Source organism: Panicum virgatum, chromosome 5N (assembly GCF_016808335.1).
Source record: "Panicum virgatum strain AP13 chromosome 5N, P.virgatum_v5, whole genome shotgun sequence".
Taxonomy (NCBI): Eukaryota; Viridiplantae; Streptophyta; class Magnoliopsida; order Poales; family Poaceae; genus Panicum; species Panicum virgatum.
Genome location: NC_053149.1, coordinates 68,008,131 through 68,022,425, shown reverse-complemented (window position 1 = coordinate 68,022,425; position 14,295 = coordinate 68,008,131). Strand labels below are relative to the sequence as shown.

At 47.9% G+C, this 14,295-nt stretch overlaps 1 protein-coding gene and 1 pseudogene across 2 annotated transcripts; one reads left to right on the top strand and one right to left on the bottom strand.

Annotated features, from left to right (window-relative positions):
- Positions 1-5,997: 5,997 nt before the first annotated feature.
- Positions 5,998-7,674, top strand: LOC120676800. 2 transcript variants are annotated; one of them, XM_039958128.1, is made up of 4 exons: positions 5,998-6,150; positions 6,654-6,836; positions 6,962-7,114; positions 7,477-7,674. In XM_039958128.1, exons 1-4 carry the CDS (start codon positions 6,145-6,147, stop codon positions 7,531-7,533), a joined length of 399 nt encoding a protein of 132 aa, XP_039814062.1. In that variant the 5' UTR covers positions 5,998-6,144; the 3' UTR covers positions 7,534-7,674. The 2 variants fall into 2 exon arrangements, with proteins under 2 accessions (XP_039814062.1, XP_039814061.1); XM_039958127.1 differs by having other exon boundaries at positions 6,962-7,123.
- A 3,498-nt stretch (positions 7,675-11,172) lies between these two features.
- On the bottom strand, positions 11,173-14,294 carry LOC120672209 (annotated as a pseudogene).
- Position 14,295: the final 1 nt, after the last annotated feature.

The window sequence follows — 14,295 nt, the reverse complement described above, 5'->3', positions numbered from 1 at the left end:
AGGGCAAGTACAAGACACATTGTGAGTGTTCAATTGTTACACCACATACATGTAGATTAACTGCTGTTGCGTAAACTCACCGTAACATCACATCCACTTTCGTGGCCAAGAAGATGTATGGGGTGATTCTAGACAAAATTGATTATGAGCTAAAATTGATAATTAGGGACATCGACGACCGTTTTCAATACAAAATTAGTTATGCAAAGGCTTGGCGGGCAAAACAAAAGGTGTTTGAGATGAAATTCGGCACATATGAGGCATTATATGATAACCTGCCTCACATGCTGTCAGCAATTGTGCAGAGAAATTCTGGAAGCGCGGCTGATACCTACATTGTACCGAGTTTAGATGGGGGACCTGGGTTTCTGCTTCGTGCTTTCTTCTGCCTTGGTGCATGTGTGAGGGCATTTATGTATTGTCTTCCTGTTCTATGTATTGACGGCACATTCTTGGCAGGAAGATATAAGGGGACAATACTGACAGCGATTGGAGTTGATTGCAACAAGCAGGTGGTTCCCATCGTCTTTGCTTTTGTTGAGAATGAGAACACAGAGATCTGGTACTGGTTCCTTGAACGTGTGAAGATTCACGTTGTTGTTGGAAGGCCTGATGTTTGCCTCATCAGTGACAGACATGCAGGTCTTCTAGCAGCAATAAGGCAACTACATGAAGGAAGTCGAGGACAACCTCCTCTATGGCCAGATGTTGTGAGTAGGTGTTGCAAACTTTTATGAGCGCTTCAATAATAACGAACTTATGGATTTGTTCAAGAGGTTGTGCACTCAGAATCAGCAGCGGAAGTTTGATGCATTGTGGCAGGTGCTAGATAACATGTGCGCCGAGCTGCTAAAGGAACAGGCCTCAACCTCCAGCCGGAGACGTTCCGGCGGCGGACCTTTCACACAGTGGATTAAGAATGCACCTAAGGAGAAGTGGTCCATTCTATACGACACTGATGGTCGTCGATATGTGATCGAGACAACCAACCACGCAGAGTGTTACAATATGGTAATGCGTCATGTTCGTGGATTTCCTCTTGTTGGCATAGTTGAATTCATCATGTACGGATGCACAAGGTACTTCAGAGAGCGGTACCAGGCAGCTGTTGTCTTACTTAATGATCCAGAAGTGATTTTTTGTAATAGGATCACTAACTACATGAAAGAAAAGATTGAAAAGGCTCAATATCACAGAGTGTTCTCCATGGGCACAAAGGATCAAAGGTTTGAGGTTTCATGCAAGGACAGGACAGGGCAGGGTGTCCGCAAACAAAGGGTCGTTCAGGATTGCTTGATAACCCCGGAACGCAAGGTTTTTCACAGATGTAAGAAGCCACAGCTTCTTCCCTTACCATGCTCCCATGTCATTGCGGCATGTTCAGAATCTGGGTTGGATCCTGGGGTTTTTGTTTTAGAATATTACAAAAAAGAAACTGCTGTGCACACTTGGGGCCATGAGATATATGGCATAGATAGTCTGGGATCATTCACTACATCAAATATCTCTCCAATGTACATTCCCAATCCAGATGCTAGGAGAGGGGTAGGTCGACGGCAGACACTTCGTATGCGTAACGGAATGGATGAGTCTGAAGCAGGAAAGAAGAAAAAACGATGCAACCTGTGTGGAGCAAATGGTCACACTTACAAGAAGTGCCTTAAAATACAAGAAGATAATGCTGGTGCTGAGGTTGGACCTTCTGGAAATCCCACCGATGGATTGCCTCCGGATTTTGGAGCCCGTCGCGTCTAGATTTCGTTATGTGTGCATATGTATTTGAACCAGATGTATGGATATGTATTCCGACTTGTATGTGATAATTACATTTCGTTATGTATGGATATGTATTTGTACCAGATTGTAGCATGTAATATTACGAAGGTATTTGTGTAGTAAGATTTCTTGGTTGCAGTTCTAAATGCGTAGGTTGGTTCAATTAGATTGCTCACTGAATGTAGTGTACTGAAAATAGAAGGGTAGTTACAAATCATAAATTTTTGGTTTGCAATACAGTTTTGTAAACAATGCTACGATTACAAAGCAGAGGCCTAAGGCGTTCGTACTACTAGGTACTTGAATAATGAAAAGCATGTCATGTGCAACACGATAACCTCGTGTTGTGAGTAAACCTAACATGCCTTAGGAAATATAAAATGTCGGGATTACATGGTGGTGCTTTACTGAGTGCACCGGGAATATTTTCCCTTCCTAATAGCTTCAGACCCTGCTTCCTTAGCACGGCGGGCCCTCTCTCGCTTCCTCTCCCTATCAGCTTCACGTTCCTCTGCCTTCTGACGTTCCACTTCTGCAATCCTCTTCTGAATCACTTCCTGGTTTTTCTTGCGCTTCTCCTCCATCTGTTCTTCATGCAGCATTCGTTGCCACCTTTGTGCAACCCACCTTGCTTGACGCTCCACGTGGTCCTTATCCTGCTGAGATTGCTCGGTGTCTAACCACTGCACGAAATCACATAGAGGCGGTATAGTCTTTCCTCAAATCATGTTAGAAGTCATTATAGATCTGAAAGTGACAAACTCTGATAGTGTTTTGTAGTACCTTTACTCGGTCCTTGCCGTAATGCTTGGGCGGGTCGTACTCGAAATTCTCGCACATAAAGAACCTCTTGCCAAAGTCGTCCCCCAAAACCCTTAATTTCATTAGTTTGCACAAGGATCCGCAAAAACACATAGGCACTTGGACTCCTTGGGGAACGGTTTCCGTCACCTTACTCCATGGAATGTAGGTGGATCCTGAGGATGCCATGGTGTTGAGCCCTGTCAATCACAAGTGAGCAATCAGATTGCTAATATACTATATCAACGCTAATCATTATCAGTAACTACACCTAAATGTACCACTAATCACTCCTAATAATAATAATTAAACTGATTGCTAAACTACTATTTCAACAAAATACTTTCTACAATTTTCTAACATTTTCTAAATTTTTTGAATATTATCTTCCAATTTTTAAGACTTTCTAATACTTCTCTAACAATTTTCTAGTACTTTCTAATACTTAATCTAACACTAAATGTACTGTATCAACGCTAATCATTACAAGTAACTGCATCTAAATGTATCACTAATCACTCCTAACAATAATTAAATTGATTACTAATCTACTGTTTCAACAAAAATAATTACAATATAATCTATTTATAAAGCGTAGAAGAATTTTGATTACCTGCAGTCGCCGGCTCGAAAATCCGGCAGAGCTTCGCCTCTCTCCCTCCCTCTTTTTTCTTGGTTTCTGGAATTTTAGTGATGCAAATGAGGGGTGGGGGACCAGCCAACCCTTATATAAGGGTGGGAGAGCTGGTCGCCCTACAGCCGGGCGGCCAGGGCCGGCCGCCCCGCTGCCGGGCGGCCTGGGGGGCCCGGCCCGGGCGACCGGCCCCCAGGGACCTGCGCGCAATTTTTTTCGCGATTTTTTTTTCAGAAATGCCCCTGCCGCCCCGCTGCCGGGCGGCCAGGTCCCGGCCGCCCAGCAGCTGGGCGGCCGGAGTATATTCCTGTAAATTTCCAAATCGAAAATATATTTTTGTAAAAAATGAAAATAAAAAATAAAAAAACCGCGTGTACTCCTACAAGGCTTGGGCCATTTTTTTTTTGCTACGCATAGCTTTAGACTTTACTCCCTCCTTTTCTTTTTCTTGAGCGCATGAGAGGGTCAGGGTTCACCAAACCGGCCGGAACCGGTCCGGTTACCGCGGTTACCGGTCTAACCGGCCCGGACCGGTTCCGGCCGGTTTTAAACCGGCCCAAATTCAAATTTTAAATTTGAATTCTAAAAAATGGAAAAATCCCAAAAAAACCTTAAAAATACTTCAAGTTGCGACGAATTTAATGATGTCAAATTTTGTTAAATATTCGTTCATTTAGTATACTTTGCGAGCATTTGAAGTTAAACAAAAAAAAACGTGCATACAAAAATATACAAATACAATGTAAAAGTAGTAAAAAAAGGGTTGGAGGGTTCATTTAGGCTAAAACATGTTATACAAACATTCATTTAGTATACTTTGCGGATATTTGAATTTAAACAAAAAAAGAAAAAAAATTAAATTTAGCGTGTTACCAGTCAAACCGACCGGTTACCGGTCAAACCGACCGGTAACCGGTCAAACCGGACCGGTAAACCGGTCTAACCGGCCGGTTAGCCGTTCGAAACCGGTATAACTACGGGTTTTGAATTCAAATTTGAGTTTGACCGGTTTTTACCGGTAACCGGTCAAACCGGACCGGTTAGCCGGAACCGGGCGCCGGCGGTTCGGTCCAAACGGTCGGATAAAAAAACCCTGGAGAGGGTACACCAGATACCAAAGTAGCAGAGGAGCAAGCCATCGGTGACCTGCAAGCACTACCAATTAATCGTGATTTAATTACTACTTTGCTTCGCTGCCTTCGTCTCTTCCAATCGGTGACCTGCATGTAGGGGTGGTAATGGGCCATGGCCCTAATGGCCTCTTCACAGCCCAATAAAGCCCTTAAAATTTTTAGTTCAAAAATACATATGTTTAGAGCCCGGCCCTTTTAGGGCCCGATCCTTAGATTTTCTAGTTCAAAATGTTGGGCCCTTTACCACCCCTAGGCTGCATGCACTGAAAACAAAGAGGCACGCCCAACATATCTAAAAAAAGAAAGAAATTGTAATGCGCCCAAGAAAAAGAAAAGGAGGGAGTATAGTACAGTGTGTCTTTGCGCATTAGCGGCAACAGGGTAACTGCTTTAGTTTGCAAAGTAATGTTAGAGCATGTATTGGCCAATCAGGGCATGATGAGCAAATTGTACCAGAAAGAACACAGTGATAATCCATAATAAGCAATGGATGTTCGTCCAAAAGAGACTTGAAATCATGACAATTTTCCAAAAACGGAGAACTCCGTTTAAGAGAGCTTTTGTACGTGTTCAAACTTCAAACCATCTGGCGTAGTGAGTGAGTGACACCCCGAATGACTTGTAGTAAAAGGGAGGTGACACGCATACAAAAGGGCCCATCGGTCAGCGACTCTTACGCGCACGACGGTAAACATGACCAACCGAGTCCAACTCGTGAAAAGGGTCTACCGTATTCTCCCGTTCGGTTAGTTACGGTCAATTTTCCAACTCACGAAAGCAGCAGCCATCAAGTACACGATTAGACAGGACACACAGGAGGGGGGGACTTCACGCACGGCACTGATAGCACTGACCCTTTTCTCTCTCGCTCTTCGCCGGCTGCGTGTGACGCCGGTGGAAAGGGAAAGCTCTCCCGGCAAGGTAAAGCGCGGCGCGGAGGGGGGCACGGCCGGAACCGCACGAATCATTGTGGTTTCGCCATGGTTCCGAGCAAAAGCGGGTGGCTTTTGCCGCTTTCCCCTCCCATGCCCATGCGTGGGCGTGGCCGGCCCGGCCGGCCTTGAGACTTGAGACTTGAGACTTGAGAGCTGCTGCTGCTGCCCGGCCGCCGCGGCAGGAGCTGCCGGGGAGACGACCGCCATCCGTCTCGCTCCGCGGGCGGATTGGATGGACGGACGAAAGCACGCGCGCGCGACAGGCACGCACACACACTCATTGTTTATCATGCCGCGGGTGCCAAAAGCCGGCAACTTTACAGTCCTCACTGGAGTGACCCTGCGTCTCTCTCTCTCTGCTGTGCGAGTGTGTGTCTCTGTGACTGCGTGTGAGAGAGAAAGAGGCACCAACACACACACACACACTTGCACACAGAGACAGACAGAGAGAAATAGGTAACTAATCTGGCCCAGTGAGAGGCAGCGAGCACAGGAAAGACGAGCATCATCACTGCACTAGGGACACTCCCTGCCGCCCCTTCGCTGCGCTCTCCTCTCAGCGAGCGGAGTGCTGGTACTCATTGCCTGCCCGCTGCCCGGGCTCGGCTCATCAGTAGCGGCTGAACGCTAGCTGCCGCTTTGGGCTCTTGCTTTTCCCCTGGAGGGCTTTCTGAAAAGGTCCGGTACGTGTGCCCCCACATTCTCCTCGGCCCGAGCCTTTGGGGGCGGCTATGTATAGAGCAGAACCCCCCAGCTCCTCCGGCCTCCTCTGCAGCTGCCCAATCCCAACACAGCCTTCTTTGACTGCGCCTGTTCATCTTCCTCTTCTCGCGCCTCGGCCACACCTGCTTCAGCAACTGCAGGGATGGAGGTAAGCCAAGCATGCATCCCTGTTGTGTCTTCTCGTTCTTCTCTCGTTTTCCTTAGTCATTACTAGAAAAAAAGACATGTTTGCATTGTATTATACTTCAGTTCTTCAAACTGTGCGTGCATGTTCTGCACTTCAGATACTGAGATGCATTAGCTTCACTGCTGTGAGGTGCTCCATCCTTTTGCAACGAGAAGCGACTGTACATCTTGTACTAGTCAACAGAGAAACCTTGTCGTGGCATTAGGAAATATGCTCATCACATAGACTGTAGTTGTCTACTGTAGATCTGAAATATACTCTACTCGTAGCAGTATAAATTCTCTTTTTAAACAAGTACGTAGTACGTTAGAAGCCCTGCATTGACATGCATGCTATAATAAGGTCGCTTCAAACTCGGCTTCCTCATGTCCATTTCAGTCTGCATAAACCTCCACTCTAACCAGACAGGTGCTGTACTATTCAGTTCTTATCAGAGGAGTAATTTTTGCTGCAATTTTTGACAGGTGCAGGACGACTACAAATGGCGCCAGATCCCGGCGTTCGGCGACTGGAACCTGTGGGACGACATGCCCGTCACCCAATACTTCCAGGCAGGACCCTTCTTCTTCACAGCGCCGGTTGACAAAGACGACGAGGACCTATTCAAGGTGCCCCAGTTCCCTGCCAAGCCCTACAGCTACAAGAAGGTCAAGCAACCACGCAGACCATTCAGTTCTTAGCACATTTGTTTTCAGCATTCAGTTTATCATCTCATTTTGACCTCACTTTAACTGTCAGCAAAGAGACTGATAATTCTGCGATCATTTTGCAGTGTGTCGTGCGAGTGAAGGGAGAGAAAACCAATGCTGTGCCGGCGAGGAAGAAGGGAGGCAGGAGGCAGTATGTGAACGAGCAGCAGAAGTGGAAGCCGAAGGGAGCAGTGGACGAGGACCTGTACAAGATCTCCCCACAGCTTCTCTGCAAGGTGAAGAAGGCAAGTACCCTGTAATTCTAGTTTGCTGCCTGATTAGTGCCTCTTTTACGGGTACCACGTGTAGCTAAGTGGATTTACTTTTATCCGGTTTCTTGTCATGTGATTGACACAAGCCTTTATCTAGCCTAAGCTGAACTTTTGCAAGTAGCTTTTGTTAGGATAATAGTAGAACACCAACATTTATCAAAGATGTGACCTTTCCTCAAAAGCTTAAGCACTGCATTTGTAGCAAGCATTCTTGGAGCTTTTCTAGTTTTCTTTCCTACTAAAGCTGGGTAGTAATTTCAGCAGGATTTTAGCTGAAAGTCGATGTATGATGATTTTATTCTCACAATCTGTTGTTTGTGTTGCAGAAGAAGCTGCTGAGGAATTTACTGGGGGGCTGCCTGGGCTTGAGCTGCATCGCCTGAGAGTAGTGGCAAAGCTTAATAAGTCTATGAGGAATTCGGTTGCTTCTTTAGAGAGCTGTATAGTGTCTATGCTAATATGGGATTAATGAAAACTTACTACTGCTTTGCACTCGTTTGAATGTAACACCTGCATTCGATCTCTCCTGATGTTGCTTTAGTTTTAGTACTTCACTTTAGTGACAAAAAGGCCTCCACATATTCAAGCAATTAAGGCGCATAGGGATTAAAAAAAATCAAACTCAAATTTGAAATGCCTGAACACGTTACTTTTCCAATTCCCAAAACTTATTATAAGTACTTTTAAAAATGTACGAACTCGACCTTATCACAAGTATACTAGGATTAAAGATCGGTACAATTTCATCCTGGATTATCTGATACCTTCGGCAGGAATTGTAAGCTGGCTCATTACAAGCAAAAACCTTTCGGCGTTCTTTTAGAATGGAATTGGGGATGATCCTCGTTTCGAAAAAATACAAGCAAAAACTTTACTACATCTCAACTATAAGTAAACATGCAAGTCCTTGTTCGAAGCATGTCACTTTTATTAGAACAAAGTGAAATACCCCGTGATCCAGTTTTGATCTTAACAAAGATGTACTTAGTCAGAACATTACTTCTCCCCAGGCTTTGCTACGGTACTCTTGAATAATTGCGGACCGTCCATTTAATTAGATATTAGTACCTCCTAGAAGGTAATAGATTAATTGTTTATTTACTGTGTATTTCTTATTTGCAAGAATAGAAAAAGTATGAGAAATATTTCCTTCCTATTCGAACTAGATACGAATCCTATTAGAACTAACGTGACAGGTGTTTTTATCACCTAACGTGAGGAGGTAGCGTGTCACGAGGTAACATTATTCGTGTTGCTAGGCTGCTGAGCTATATCATGGTTTCCTACGAATTACCATATACATTTCAATAAATTTTACAATGATTGAAAAAAATAAGAGCTGTCCATCTAACAGAATCGTACGGTGGTCAAGATATGAAGTACCTAGACTAAAGTACCTGGTGGTACAAAAATATAGGACCAAGTACTAAAAAATGAGACCGAATACTAATTTAATTTAATTTAATTTTTATAAATACCTTCCATTGATCAACGGCTGTAAAAAATTTCAAGCCAAAAGTACGTGAAAGTACCTATTGATACTTTACAATCGTTATAACAAAGCTCATATATATTTCTCAAGTCTAGAAAAAAAATAAATTCAATGCATGATTTAACTATGGATACTGTTAGATGGATGCATGACTTGGGTATCGTGTAGGACTAGGAGAAAGAGAAACAATCACTCTTGCTTAGCATAAAAATTCACAAACAATCGGATTTTTCTTTTTGGGACGCAAGCAATTGGATTTTTTGAAGCAATCATATCATGTAGGAGTATCAGGAAAAGGAAGCCCCAGTTTGCGCGATCCGCTAGCACAATTTTGCCGCAAGCGAATCTCTCATGGATAACCTGATATCTGCACGTTTTTTCCTTTCTTATTTCTAAATCAATAATATATCTAGTTTTTTTAGATCAATCGATCTCGCTTATAAAATTCAATGGCTCAGATTGTTTTGAACTCTTACCACCGTAGCTCCTACGCTTTCTTGGGAGGTTCCGGCCGGAGTCCGAATCCGAGAGACACGATACTGTGATGAGTGATCTATTAATTAAGAAGACGATCAGATGAGAGAAGCCTCCTCCTGCAATAATAAGCCATCCAAAGTCCCTTCTCTTCCAGGCCTCCCCCCTGCTCTGCAATTTCCCCCGGGCGGCTGATCGAGGAGCCCCTGCCGGCCTTGGCAGCGGATGCTGTTGGAATGACAAGAGACACTCACCGCCACCAGGGGTTGGAACGGCCGTCGAAAGAAGCCGCCGGAGAACGGCGCGGCCCCGTCCGATCCCGCAACGGAATCGATCGGGATAGATAGCCGTGTAGCAGATGGATTGCGCGCCATAATTGCCGATCCGTGTTCGAACGCAATCGAATAACGCGTCAGTGCCGCATCGCCGGGTGGATCTCCTCTAGTCCGAGTCCGAGTCCCGTTGTCCACCGGCCACCGCCGGCGCCCGGCGCCCGTGTGTTCTATGTACCCCGTATATATATAACGTGTGCCCTGCGCCGCGCCGGACAACCACAAGATCGCAACTCGCCCCGCGCCGCCGTGTCCTAGCCAGCCACGCGCCGGGTACAGTACAGCCGCCGCCGACGCCGCGATGCCGCGCCGAAAGATCGAGATGGCCCTCATCGACAAGGCGCCGTCGCGCGCGAGGACCTTCAAGAGCAGGAAGAACGGGCTGAAGAAGAAGGCGCATGAGCTCTCGGTGCTCTGCGGCGTCGACGTGGCGGTCGTCTGCGCCGGCCCCGGCGGCGGCGCGCCCGCCGTGTGGGAGTTCGGTAGCCCGGGGGTCATCGGCAGGTACCGCAGGCTGCCGGCGGACAAGCGGGCCAAGCACACGCACCTCAACTACCTCAACGCCGAGCTGGCCAAGGTCCGCAAGGATGAGGCCAAGCTCGCCAAGGAGCGGCAGGAGGGGCCCAACAAGCTGGCGTCGCCCAGCGCGGCGTTATTGAAGGGCATGGACCTGGAGGAGCTGCTCGGGTCCATCGACGCGGCGCTGCTGGCCACGGCGCAGAGGCGGAAGGCGCTGGGCATGCCAGACGATGGCCAGCTAGGGCAAGGCGCCCCGCTCGTCGGCGACGGCTTGGACGGCGACATGGAGGCCTGGATCGACGAGCTCACGTGGCACGGCGTCGACCAGAATCCGCTCGATGCCAGCATGACGATGCAGCCTGCAGCATCCGGCGTCCAATACATCAACGGCGGCAGCTTGGCCGACATGGGCGGCAACCAGTGCCTGCAGCAGATGGGAGGCAATGGTGAGAACGACCACGGCCAACAGCCATGGGACACGAACCAGCTGCACAACACCGTCTCGTGCCCTGATTACTGCTCATACTCAGACATGGCCGGCTGCCCCCGGATGCCGGTAGTGCCGAGCAATGCCATTGCCTACGACGGCTGCTGGTTCGATCAGGCCACGTGGGGCACCGACGAGTCCCACCGCGACGCCGTCGTGCCAGCCGAGTACTACCACCCCGCCCTGGACATCACCTGCAACCCTGTGTACATGCCGTCGGAGCACTCGGGCATGGGCGTACCGGCCATTGGCCTGGACGGCGGCTTCATGGATGCAAGTGGCCACGGGTACGGGACGCAGTGCTTGGCTGATTACTTCCAGTGGCCGGACGCCACCCAGCAGTATGGAGACGAGCCGCTGCATTACCTCAGTGATGTGGCCGACGGCGTCCTCAGTTGCAGCTCCGGGACGTCCGAACTCTTTGCTCAGTGTCGCAGCAGCTCTGGGGCACTACAATTTAGCTCAGAGCAGTCCCAGTCAGATGATGCGCGAGATCAGGATTCAGGAGTCCAGAAATTTTTGGTGGTGCAAGGATTCAACTGAGCAGTCCCATTCAGACGATGTTCGACAAAAGCGACATCATGATTCAGGACTCCAGCAATTTTGAGTGATACGTGGGCGGTGGGCTACCTAGGTTCTTTCTATCTGTCAACAAAAAGGCCGAGAAGTTTGTAACCGGGCAGCTCAGCTCGGAGAAGATCCAGCAATTTTGTACAAATAATAGAAGGCACTTTAATGGCATTATTACATTGAATCGAAATATAGTCTAGTTCCTGCCATCAATATCTTTCTATATTTTTTTCTGTCATTTTACCGGGAGATTAAATTACAGTTTGACAAACAGCAATAAAACCGACATATTTAGCGATAAACTCAGCCATGCTTCCATGCTAGGTTTAGCGAAAATAAAACCGACCACACATATGGAGCAAACGCTCTGCAGGCCCACACTTCACAATTTGTAGCAAACGCTTTTGCTAAGAATGTAAAATTGGCCGGTGTACAAAGCAAGACTCTGCAAATGAAACTCATACCATCATCACCTCCGGAGCTGGTCGAGTCACTTTCATTGCCATCACTGCCACTGTTCCTCCCATTTCCACACTTCCGTTCCCACTGCTGCTGCACCTGCTAAATCTATATTATCTGCTCCGCATTCCGTCTTCTGCATTCACTTGGCCTCGAAACACCTCACCAGCTTCATACATTTACATAAGAAATTTTATCATCCATATCGTCCTTATTTGGTGAGTTGATGTTGAAACTGTGAACTGATGCCCCTTGTCTTGAAGCTATGTTACCGGGAGACCAATTATAATTGTCATTACCAACAATGTAGGTTCTACTCTTCGTCATTTGGATCATCTGAAAAGGATAATGGTTTTGAAATAACAGGGATGTGTAGTGCTCAATATTGTATCTTGGAAATGCAACGAGCAATGGGCATGAGGGCAATTGAGCACACATGATAAATCGCGTCTGACAAAATTAGTACATTTAGCATGCTTGTAGAAAAAATATAAAATCTCCAATATAACCTTATCTATTATTACTCCTATAAAACTATAGTACCCTTTCATGTCTGATATATTGCCTTTCCTCTGAAGTAATGAAGTATGCCTGTGAATTTTAGTATAACATATACATTTGGCGACATGAAGTTGTGCCTTTGGTACTGACCAGGGGAGGGACTAGATATCTTCTCACGATTACTTGTTTCCAGATATTAAAATTTCCCTCCTCATTTAGAGGGTCGCAGACAAGTAATGGCAACTAACTCTTGGAAACCTAGGAAAATGGAAGTAATAGATATTAATGGAGGTATGCTACTTCTTTCCCGGGAAAATCTATGCCCATGCCCAGAGGATGAGGATGTAGCTATGTTCAATAGGAGTGTATGATTTAGAGGACCCTTACACACAAATGTCTTCCTCATCAAGCATGGAGCTCGAAAAGAAAAATTACCACCAAACAAGAAACAGAAAAACATATGAAAGCCTTAAGGCAATGCAAAAGCCCTGGTTAATGAATAATGATCATGTACCTATCACAAAAACTATTGCATACATAAGAGTGCCTTATACTCATTTCAGTGCAGATGTGGTTTCAAGAGTTTCCAAGGCTGAATCCCAACTCCACTGTTTGTACAGTTCCACCCTAAGCTTTCTTCAGCAGTCCAGGTTCTAAAGCTTCAAACTGGGACATACACACAGCTGAGACTAAGGAAGACCCAACACGTATGTCTGGTGTTTCTCCATGGTCGATCATCTCCTCTAGCCATAGCAATGCATCATATGTTCTGCTGGCAGAACATAAACCTTCAATAACACTGTTGAATGCACTTCTGTCAGGACGGTGATGCCCCTTCACCATCCTCTCCATTAACTTTGATGCATCAATGAACTTGCTTTCTGAGCACAACCCATGCACCAAGATAGAGAACGTGTCCTTTTGAGCAACACAACCAAGTTGCCTATCCATCTTCTTGAGTAATTCAAGTGCCCTCATTGATTGCATTGTGTCACAAAGACCCTTAATTAGCAAGTTATAAGTTGTCACTGTTGGAACAAGGTCATTCTTGGGCAACTCCTCCTCCACCACCTTCACAGCGTCATCCACATTCCCGTCTCTGTATAAAGCAGTGATCTTTGCCTCATACATGCACATTGTTGGCTTGAAACCCTTCTTGGCCATGTCCTCAAACAATTTTTCCACCTGATCAAATCGACCCTTGTCGTAGAGGTCAAGAATCATGGACTCAAAGCTCACAACAGTACGCCCACCTCGCACAGCCAATGCTTGGTCAATGGCTTCCTGGGCATCGTCGAGGTTAAGCACAGCAAGCATTGGCACACGAAGAGACCGACGACTACCTGGTGACCTCAGGCCCTTCCTGAGCACCTTATCCAGAACAGTCTCAGCCTGCTCACCCCGGCCAGCCGCACAGAGTGCAACCAGCAATGCCCGGTACACCACAACATCCGCGCCGCAGCCCTTCTGCGATACGCCGATACGCGCCACAGCATGGAATAGAGGACATGCGTGGCCTCGTCAAGCATGCCAGCGTCACAGAGAGCAGGCACGATCGCGCGGTACGCGTCCCTATCCGGTGCAAGGCATAGGTTCGGCATTTCGTCGAGCACCTGCAGCGCGAGGTCAGGACGCTGCACGCGGCAGAGGCCAGATATGAGAAGAGTAAGGTCTCCGGATACTACCGAGACTTCCGGGCGCCCGGCGAACTCAGCGAAGAGGCGGGCGGCCTCGGGGAGGAGACTCTCGGAGACGAGGCGGCGGAGAAGGGCGGAGAAGGAGAGGGACCAAGACGGGGACGGGGAGGAGGGGAGCGAGGAGCGGAAGATGGAAACGGCGGCCGCTGGGGAGAGGTTGGGGATCGAAGCGGCGAGGAGGGAGTCGGCGGAGGGGGAGGATGGGAGGATCCGGCGGAGGAGGGACGGGAGTGCGGGGGAACCGGCGGCCGCGGCGAGGAGGGAGGAGCGGACGTCGTCGTTGTGGCGGTAGGAGGAGGGCAGGTAGCGGCGAGGCGCGTCCGAGTACAGGTGGACGGCTTCGAGGGGGTTCTTCTGCCGGCGAATGGCCCCGGCGAGCTGTGATGGGGTCAGCACCCGCGGCCACCGCACCGGCGTGGCGCCCATTGCCGGTGCTGCTGCAGCCTCTAGCCTGTGTGGGGCGTCGTCGAGGCGATCACGCGATGGATCGGTCCGGTCCGACCAACTTGTGCAGCGACCAGGCCAGGGCCAGTGGGCCACAATGCTCTTGAAGCCCACACAATAATTGGGCAGGCGCAGGCCCATTCTTCAACAGTTCAACCCCCCGCTGGCTC

Bases quoted from the DNA above. Each gene is read 5' to 3' on its own strand.
- LOC120676800 (XM_039958127.1), top strand. The intron at 6,837-6,961 runs GTCAAGCAACCA...ATCATTTTGCAG, and splicing joins AGCCCTACAGCTACAAGAAG to TGTGTCGTGCGAGTGAAGGG. The intron at 7,124-7,476 runs GCAAGTACCCTG...TTTGTGTTGCAG, and splicing joins TTCTCTGCAAGGTGAAGAAG to AAGAAGCTGCTGAGGAATTT.